This window comes from Egretta garzetta, unplaced genomic scaffold, assembly GCF_000687185.1.
Source record: "Egretta garzetta isolate BGI_Z169 unplaced genomic scaffold, ASM68718v1 scaffold188, whole genome shotgun sequence".
Lineage (NCBI taxonomy): Eukaryota > Metazoa > Chordata > Aves > Pelecaniformes > Ardeidae > Egretta > Egretta garzetta.
This window is the reverse complement of record NW_009260622.1, coordinates 4467419-4477674: the sequence shown is the minus strand read 5'-3', so window position 1 is coordinate 4477674 and position 10256 is coordinate 4467419. Positions and strand designations below refer to the sequence as shown.

General features: G+C 46.1%; 1 protein-coding gene across 4 annotated transcripts in view; it reads right to left on the bottom strand.

Annotated features, from left to right (window-relative positions):
- Window positions 1-221: 221 nt before the first annotated feature.
- PPP1R16B (protein phosphatase 1 regulatory subunit 16B) overlaps window positions 222-10256 on the bottom strand; it is an 81710-nt gene continuing 71675 nt past the window's right edge. For all 4 annotated transcript variants that reach the window (XM_035900904.1, XM_035900903.1, XM_035900905.1 and 1 more), the window contains 8 exons: window positions 9290-9435; window positions 6954-7057; window positions 6509-6633; window positions 4590-4715; window positions 4162-4237; window positions 3130-3259; window positions 2225-2393; window positions 222-1594 (listed from right to left, as the gene is read on the bottom strand). In XM_035900904.1, the coding sequence (XP_035756797.1) occupies window positions 1073-1594; window positions 2225-2393; window positions 3130-3259; window positions 4162-4237; window positions 4590-4715; window positions 6509-6633; window positions 6954-7057; window positions 9290-9435 (1398 nt within the window). In that variant the 3' untranslated portion in view covers window positions 222-1072. The remainder of the gene's footprint in view (window positions 1595-2224; window positions 2394-3129; window positions 3260-4161; window positions 4238-4589; window positions 4716-6508; window positions 6634-6953; window positions 7058-9289; window positions 9436-10256) is intronic.

Sequence of the window (10256 nt, the reverse complement as noted above, 5' to 3'; positions counted from 1 at the left end):
GTTAATGCAAGTGTCGTACATCTAGGGACATTAGAAATGCTTTCACGACATTTCTAGGTTAGTGTCGACAAGCCTTTCCTTCTCATCCTTCCCGAGCTCTGTGGTTCTGGAAATCCAGAAAAATCAGAACGCAAAGCATACTGCCCCTACTATCTGTGTCGAGCATACAGAGTAAATAAACAGAATCAATAGGAAAGTGAGATCAGCAAAAGTCCTTTCAGTTTTAACAAATTAAGAGTCTAAATAGTACAAATAAGGTGTTTAAATTACTTATCCCAATATAGACCTTTGTCAGTATTTTATTGCAGTAAAATTCTATTGCCAGGGCCCCTTATTGCAACATCAGTTTTAAAGCCTATTGAGTGAAGCCTGTCCCAGGAAAAGTTCTGCTTAAAACCTGATGGCAGTCTGCAGTGATGAGTTTACATGAGCAGAACAGGACCCAACCAGTGCACAGTTTTTGATGGCGAGCTGTCACTGCAAGGAGATAACACCTTGCAAACTTCCTAAAGCAAGCGCAGCATCTATGCTTGCTTGTTGCTCAGGCCCTGTAAGTGCTGGATCCAGCTGTACGGAAAACAGCTCTGTCCACTCTTGCAAACCCCGTGTGGGGCTTGATCTCGCCTCCAGGATATATATATGCATCACTCGAGTGAGAATTCAGGTCTGAACTGTCACCTTCCAGAAGCTTGGTGACTTACAGCAAGAGGCTCAGATGCAAAGATTTTAATTCAGATCCTTTCTTCATTCCAAGGCATCTCATGACTTCCCAAGGATGGGGAGGCAGTGCGCCATACCTTCTTCCCCAGGGAGCAAGACTAGGGTGACTCTTTTTACATCATACTGACGTGCATCCCTTCCTCTCCTAAAAGCCTTGCTCCTCCTGCATTACTCATTCAACTGCAATGGAAGTAATTGGCAGGGTAAAGTACGATTCAAGATGAACGAGGCTGCCGCAGTCAGGATGTCCATAACTAGATTCTCCCTGTGGAATGCAAACAACCTGACCGCTGTGATGGATCCAACCAGCCCACCCATGTCTTGTTTCCTTTGGGATGAGAAACAGGGGAGACTAGGAAATTCTGCAGCACCCATGCACCTTCTCTTCCATTTCCTCCATGGGAGCTTTGAATTTCAAGAGGGGTGGATCACCACTGGACACTGTGTAATACACTGAGGTCCCATTGGAGCTGTAGGGAGAAGTCCTGGATCCAATTAGGTGTGACTTGGCCTCACCCCCGTTCTCAGCAACTCCTCCCATGCCGCTGCCGAAGTGGGTGCTGAGGAAAGGGTGATTGAGGAGTTTGGCTGCAGCCCGCTGCCGCTTAAGTTCGGAGAGCGTTTGATGGTTATGCTCCTTGTAGGCACCCCAGAACTGCTGTGTGTCAGGGAGCCCGGGGTTGCCGTAGGGCAGCATGTGGCCTGGGTTACTGTCAGGGTCAGCGTGCATACTCCAAATGTCCCCATTGGAAAAGGTGTACTGGTAAGTGCTGGCAGATGCCATGAGGCCATTCTGTAGGGGGATTTCAGAGTCACACTGGGTGCTTTTGTTTGCCAACTCCGGAAGGAGGGAAGAGTTCTCCAGCACTGAATTCTGTAACAACAAGAGATGAAAGAGCAGATCTTCTCCTGTCCCTCAAAACCCAGTTTGTCCCTGTGACAATTCCTAAGCTTGCTCACACTAAGCCCTTCCACCAGACAGCACAAACACTGAATCCACCCTCTAACAGGACCCTATATTGCTGTGAGCCCCAACCAGGAGCTGGCTCCCAACCAGGAACATGGAACATTAACTCAGAAGGATTCCCTCACAAAAAAAATTTACAGATAGATAAGCATATGTTAATATAACATGACAGTAACTGAATTAAAAACAAACAGCTGCAAAACAAGATTACAATTCTTTAGTGACTACCAGTGTGTTAGCTGTAAAGAGAAATGCACACGCTATTTTTTCTGAACTCCCTGATTCACTACGGCCATATCTCAAAACTATGCAGCTGTAAATCCCAACTAATCTTTCCACATGAGTGGGATATCCTGGTTTATACCAAATGAGAATTTGGTCTTTTGCTTACAGGACGGTTTACATTTACATTTGCTTACATGGATGAGGTTTATGAATTTTTCAACCACCTTCCAACCCCAGGGTACCCATTGCTATCAAACCTGTGCTACCAGCCCTTTCCTCTGTGATTCCCATCATACTCAAGAGATTCCTTACAGGGTCTGTGTTCTCCTGGTCAGACCGAGTCTCCCCAATTTCTCCAATGAGACCCGAGTTTCTTCCTTCTTCTGCCGCCCCCAGCTGCTGCCAGACAATGGCCTCTTTCTCACACTCCTTCCTGTAGAGGTTTGTTCGGTCCGAAAGGCTGGCCCTCCTCACCACCTTCCTGCGGGACAGGGAGAAGGGGCATCAAAGCCGTGAGCAGGACATGACTTTTCCTCTTACCCTGTAGCTCTTCTTGCCTCCTCCTCACACTTTGCAGCCTCTCCCACTGGAATGGAACGTGAGTTTAGCTTCCTGGCACCCACACAAAGCAAAGGCACTAGTGTGGATATTAAAGGTGGGAGGAATTTGAAGGAGTTTTAAAGTAGTACTGCAAACATGCGTTAGATCTCATACAGCTCACCTAATGGATCTACTCTGCAACCAGCTGAGTAAATGTAGAGGGAAAGGGCCCACGGGCTGTTTAGGGAGTTTTGTGGTTTGCAGGACTCCTTTGGTGTCTAGTAAACATCTTATAAATACCTGCGCAAACTGTCTCTGAACACAGTATCTTGGCCATCAGACATATTATTGAGAAGCTCAAGTTAATCCATTTGAAGCACTGATTCTCAGACACCAGTATCAGTGGTTTAACAAGGTAAATTCTCACCATTTGGTTCTCTGTTCAGAGCAGTCTTTAAACCACAACAGCACAGAGCCATTTTCCCCCCCAAGGAACAACACCTCTTTCTAGTGAAAGAACCACTCTTCAAAGGAGCTCTTCCCTCAGCAACCAAAGTCAGGTTCTGCCTTTCGGAGTTCATTCGGAAAGGACAGAGGGGTTGTCCTCCACACGCCGACACCACGTCTGGGTGGCCCAGCTAAAGCACCGGGTGACCTGTGGGGAACAACACACTTACCCCCGGCTGCCAGTGCTGGAGGTCCTTCGACTCAGGGAGGATTTATGCCTCATCTGAGACTTCATGATCACATCGTGTTTGTGTTTCAACTCCAGAAGTAAGACTTTGAATTCCTCCTCTTCACACAGATCTATGGCACACACAAACCAAGCCGTTAATCCGATGGTTCAAATGTGGTACCATTAACACCGTGTTACTAACTGCACCTTCCTAGTATACACCACTGCAAATGCTAGGAGGAAGAGAAGGGAAATTTAAGGAGAATATGCTTAGGCACTTTAATCTCTAAACAAATTAGGGGAGGCAGAATGGTTTGGACACCTAAACAGGAGCAGAAAACAAGAGCTGCTGGTTGTGATGGGGGCTCAGCTTTGCGATGTTCCAGCTGTTCAGGCAGGTTGTCCCAGCTCTGCAGCATCCTGTGCCTCTACCCATGAAAGGGCAAGAGATATATTGACCACTGTATCAATGCTTCAAGATGGAAGGAAAAGAAATTTCTGTAATTACCAGACTGCAGCTCCCCTGAATACAGCATTTCTACTGAAGCCTCCAAAACAAAAAAGAATATAGACAAAAGCAAAGCAGACGAGGGTAGAACGATGACTTTCAACCTCCAAACCAAAGATTAACAGATTTTTCAATTAAGGCTCAGAAAACCTGAGCAAAGTTAAGCCACCCAGGTCCTAGGGCGGTATTCAACAGCTGCTCAGATCCAAGACTACAATATAAGAGCAGGGAGACTCCCAAGCACAGGTACAGAGGGATAACATGAGTGCAAACACACAGGAGAAAGATGTGGTGCTTAAGAAATTCCTTCTCCCTTGTTTTTTATGAGCAGGAAGAAGCGTTTTCAGAAGTAACAAAGTAGGCACTTTAAAACTTCAGTCCCAGTTAAAGTAACTGCAATTTTGATATGAAAGACACCTGAAAAATAACTGTAATGCTTCTGAAAGCACCATGTGAAGACTCCAGCACACTAAGGGGGAAAAACTTTTCTTAGTTATCTCTTTCTTTTAAGCTTAGTAAACTCACCTATTGGCATCTCATCCAAAGATGTCCTGGCACTCAGACTAGCCCCATGGGACACAAGCAACTCAGCCATCTGCATCTAAAGAAAGGGAAAGAAAGCCAAGTTGATAGAGGAATTTTAGGCAATTGCTTTCCTCCTCAAAGCTGAAAAACTGGAATAAGATAAGAAGCAATGGCACACTTGCTCAACTCGCCTTGAATTATTCTGGTGTGTAATGTTAAATGTTGTTCCTACCACTTAACTGCACAGATATGCTCTCCTCGAACTTTCTCAGCAACAGGTTCTTTTTGGAGCCCCAAGGACCTCACCTAACACTGTCCAGTGAGTCCAGACCCAGTACAGATTTCTTCCATTTGTGGAGTACTCCATAATTTGTCCAGGCAGAAAGAAATGTCACCCTTATACATGACATTTGCAACAAAATCATTACCTGTCCCCAGAAAGCAGCAGCATGAAGAGGTTCCCAGCCGTCCCAGTCCTTAACATCTAGACTTGCCCCTTGATCAAGAAGGACTTCAGCTGCATGCAGGTAACCATTGGCTGCAGCTATATGCAGCTAGGAGACAAGGAACAGAGCATGAACCACCTGCAAGGACCACGAATGGTTTTATAGACCAAGTTTCAGTGGAATTTCTTGCATAACATCTGAGTCTATATCTGGACAGGCAGCACATTTCACATTTGGCAGATGCCATCAGGTCAAAAGCAGGTTGTCCCTGTTACTAAAACTCAGTATTACCTGCATATAATTCTGTTTGGAGAGGAAATGCCAACTCCAACTGCACTTCCACTCACGCTGTAATTGTTTTCACCATTTGAAAATCAAAAACATTTTAATCCTTGGCTGCTTGGTTAAGAGAATATGATTTTTCAGATACTGGCTTCCAGCTACAACCATCACTTTGAAGACACCAATAATAGTCTCCTTTAGTCCCCCACAACACTTCATGTCTCTGAAGATTTTTATAATTGTGGTCTGCTGTTGCATCTCTGGGCAAAACATTGACCTATGCACTACTCTGAAGGTATGAACTCCACTCCGAGCTCATCCTATTTGAACTGTGCTGAAGAGGAGAATTAAAGCTTCTTTTCAAAAATTTCCATGTGGACTCCAACACAAAGTTAAACCCCCATCTGGCAATAAATTCTGATGCTTTCTGGCAATTCAATTAATTTCTACATAAATATTATGGCACTGGGTCATACCCTCTAGAGGCCATATGAATTAACAAGGAATCACTTGGGGGTGATATAAAAAGGGAAGCCAAGAGGTCTGCTTAAATTTACGTGTACAATCCCTGTTAGAGGGAAAAATGTGTCAAAAAAATAAGCTGCAATAAAAGCTTCAGTCATCTGAGTTTATCTTGGAGGGAGCCTGCCCTCCCCTTATGCTCCTGATATATGCTATAAGTGACAATTTAGATTAAAAAACCTGAATGCACCTGCCATGGTCTGGCTGTCAAACAAATGACACCAAGCAGCCTGGATATCGGTTATATCTGGAACCCAAGCATCAAATGAACAAGGTTGTATGAAAGTCCCAACACATATGAAAACATTTCTGAACTTTCCCTAAGTTGGGACTGCTGTAAGCGAGGGTTTAAGACACATGTTTGCAGGTGAAAAAGAAGGGAACAGGACTAGGATTGTTCAGCCTCCTCAGTCCCTACCTAGTCACATCAGATGCTGGCTTGCTGTGTGCTGTACGTTTGTCCTGGGTGCTGTCCTCTGCCCAGGGGCAGGTGCCATCCTATGTGAATAAACACTGCACCCCATCGACTCTGTATGAGCCAGATGCTACGCGAAGCAGAAAGAAGAGGCAGAAAGTCTCCAAAGTGCCCAACACCAGTGCCTACTCCCATGAAAACCAGAGGACTCTCACGTCTCCTCCATGGGAGGCGTCAGATCAGACTAGCAAGAAGCAACAGATTACTGGGAGGTCGTTCAGTCCCATTTCCCCAGAGGTCAGTAAAGGTGCTATGTTCTGCAACTCCTTGTTGTGGGATTTCTTGCACCTTTCTTTGGAAGATGCTGGTACCAGCCACTGTCAGACAGGATCCAGGAGCTCAGCAGCCTTGGTGCAGGACCTCAGCTGCTGGACAACCAACAGACCTCACGTGAACAAGGGATTTGCTTTGGAAAGCGCAGGGTTGGACACTAAGTTACGTCAGCTGTACTCATGGACAGAGCCTGTTCCTATGTGACAATAAACTAAAACAGGGAAAAAGATCAAAACAGCTTCCTCACTCCTCTCAGTGACTTGTACTTGTGTAACTCCTGCCACAGGACAGGTTTCATAACCTACGGGCTGAAGGAAGGCAAAAGTGAAGCCGCAGCAGTTTCACTCACCAGCGTAGCACCTTGGGCATCAGTCCTGTTCAGGTCTTGTCCAGTCGCAAGTATGTCATGAATGTCACAGATCATGACCTGCTCTGGAGCAGCCCGCATCTCATTGATCCTTTCCTGGGTAATTCCTGTTAAAATTCCAGTTAGAGAGAGAAAAGTTGAACAGGGCTTTTGTCTCCACTGGTTGAGTAAAATGAGACATTAATTCCTGGTTGATATGACCCCACATCCTTTTCAGAAGCTATGTAGCTGAGGGGACTGACAGCTGTCCTTCACCCTCATCATTATTTAGGCATCAGAGAAACTAGACAGAGTCAGGTTCCAAGAAATGATGCCAGGCAGCAGATCTCTGGTTTCCTCCAGAGGCAAATCAAGAGCTGAGAAACAAGGTAATTTTTAGCACTACGTTGACCCATTTTTGTATTTTACATGAACTCGGTCTCCTTACCTTGATAGGCCATGCAAGTCTCAATGACATCCAGAGTTGGCTCATCCTCACAGAGGTCATACGGCATGTTGCCATCTGCATTCACTGCCAACAAGTCTGCTCCACTGCAAGGAGAAAGCGGTGTTACACAAGGAAGGACCTCAGACATCCTAGAGCAGACAGCGCCAAACACTGGGATAAACACTTAGCAAAAACTAACTGGGGTTTAATAGTTGCCCAAATCTCACCAAGATTTGCGTGAGATAAGAAAGATTTGAAGCAAAGCCATGCAGCTATGCATGGGGAAGATAAAATTCCAGAAGTGGATGAAAGGCAGCACGCTATGCCTCCTTCATGGGCTGTGGTGCACATGAGCCACTGAGCCATTCCCGTCCTCTCCTGATCCTGGCACTGGACAGGCTGGCAGCTTCTCAATGATGGAAGTGATTTATTTGCTGAATTTCTGGACAACAATGCCAAGCAACTGCCGGGTGCTTATCATCTGGGCATCTGGCAGTGCTTCAGTGAAAAGTTCACAAGGACCAGAAAAGCTGGGAAAGACAGGGGCTGGATGGTGGAGGGCGCCTTCCATTTAGCCAAGGCCACATTTGCAAAAAATAGTAATTAAAAAAACCCCTATCCTGTCAACTGGCAAATTTTTCTTTCTGATTGTCCAAAAGCACTTCTCTAAGTGCTTTAGTGACCTCCAGGAGGTCACTATTGGGAAGTAAAATTGCCAGCTAAACTGATCACTGTCCCCATACTCCCACACAGTAGAAAATTCCCAGCACTTTCTGAACTGTGCCATTTTAGCCAGCTGTTAACTTATTTCAGCTGAATTCTGATTCACCTTGACAGTTATCAGCCACGGAAGGACAGCAGACAGTATCCACATGAATTTAGATTCCTGTTTCTTTATTTATTTTTTTCCCTTCTGCCTGAGCAGAGCAAACTGCACTGAAATTCACATTGGCAAAGTACCAGCGTTAGTTTAATCAACAAATAAAAAAGCAAGGAACTGGGCATCTTTTGTGGGCTACTTCCTCTGGTGGTCTCCAAGGGTTCCAGGACCCATCACCAGTAACACTGCCTTCAAAGGCAGTGTTTAGCTGGTTATTTGTTATGTGACATCTCCTGTAAAGGACACCTTTGATGGTAGCAAACAAATTAAATCACCCTATTCCTCAAAAGTCCAGGGGAAGACTGTTTCTGAGCACGGGATCATAATATGAGGCTACTAGAGTCCACATTCGCTGGCAACTACTCAACACATGGCAGTCTGTGACAACTAGGGCCATAAACTCCAGTTCCTCACCTTGCCACCCATCCCCATGACGCTCCCTTATCTTCACTTAAGAGTCAGGAATGCGCTATATTGTTCCACATTTGTTTGCTCCGTTTTTATGCCCCCCATCCAAAAATTTCCTAACCCAAGTGAGAACGTCCTCCAAGGGATGATTGTTTGCATCCTCTGCTCCACTTCCTCCATTATACAGCCAAAGAAGAAGGGATGGACTTTTCTGTGCTAGTCTCCCAGATGACAGCATCACAGGCAGAAGTCTCCCTCCCCAAGGGAAAAGCAGCAGGCCCCACTGTGCAAGGCAGCACGTTAACGCTCCCAAAGCACACTCCGCTCCCTACACCCTCCCTCTGGGAAATGGAGGAGAGGGCTCCATACAGAGTCAGGGCTGTCTGCTCCAGGCAGGATGCACAGCAGGTACTCATTAAATGCTGCACATGGTACAGCTCGAAACACAACTGGCTTCCTCCTCGCTGGCAAGTCTTGAGCTTTAGGACCTTTGGTAAAGTCAAGCGGAAGGTCCAGTGCAAGCACCCTGTGTCACACCGCTGGGGAACAAATGCATTACGAGAAGTAACTGGTTATTAGTTAAGAGCCAGTAAGACAGGTCACAAAGTTCACCCACGTATTTGAGCTACACAAACACGCTGCTATCCTCCTACATCAGCGTCTCTCTGACTGTGGCTGGAAGACCTGAAGTCATGTTTAAGAGCTTGAGGATGGATCCCGCTGGCTGCTCCTATTTCTACCCATCCAGTAAGCATGGTTCAACACCAGAATACAGGCAAAAAGTGGCAGATTTTGGTCCAGTCTCCAGAAGCTTCATGAAACTGAGTCAAGTCACCTAGGGTTTTACTGTGTCTCCCCAGCCTTTCTGCTCTTCCTCCTCCACCCCATTCTCCCCCAAGCAGGAAGGAGTCCCATGAATAGCCTGAAAGCAGGGAATAATCACCCCCGCTGCAATCTTGCAAGGTACTAAGCAGTCTCAGTTTCCATCCACAGAAGCTGTGGGTAGAATCAGATCTGCAGAAAGGGACAGACACAAAAAGCCACCTACTGCTGGATGAGGATCTTCACCAGGTTGATATGACCACATGTAGCTGCTGCATGCAATGGAGTCCACAGCTCGTTGTCCTTCGCGTTGACATTGGCCCCATGGTTGAGGAGAAGCTTGACTATCTCTTCATAGTTGTCTATGCAGCACTGGTGAGGAAGAGATGCAGACAGATTGGGTTTTTTAAACTTTGGAAAGATGAGGGCTTATACCTGCTCAGTTGTACCAGGGTACCTGGAGACCTACTTTATCCTGCAGTGTTTGGCAACAAGCATCTCCATCAGAGTTAAACACTACATTGAGTACCACCAGGTCAGAAAGGCACCATGCAGAACACCTACACCGGACAGACTGAAGGTCACTGGTGTTTTACATGGCCTTCTGGTTTGGGGGCAGAACCAGTAGGGAACAATAGCAAGTATGCGCACAGCTTCTGTTCCACTCTGTCTTCCATATTCAAGAGCAAACATAGCAGAAATTGAACATAACCAGTATAACCACATACCAATGGATGAGCTGACAACCTGACATTCTCTTTTCTTAGAGAAAATCCCACACACTGGCATGTGATGAGTAAAAGTCTTCCCAGCAGCTCACGCTACCTACCACAGTTATCTGAAGAAATGCAAGTTGGATTCCCAGAATTATGAGGTACTTCACAGGGCACCTTTCATCTCCTGAAAAAAAAATCAGCATCCTCGATGCACTTACACCACAGCCTCAGAGGCAGCCTGCAAGAAGGGCCTCAGCTGCTTTCCTTTGGGGAAAGTGGAATTTGCTCTTTGATACACCTCGTCCTCACTTCTTGGCATGAACACGTGTGTGATAAAGACACTAAAATAAGATTCATTCTTGTGCAAGCAGCCTGTTTGTGGTCTACGTGTTACTGCAGACCCACATGGGAGACTCACAGCTCAGCACTGCAGTATGGGCTTGTAACGGGGCTGAATTACACCCCACAACAAGCACT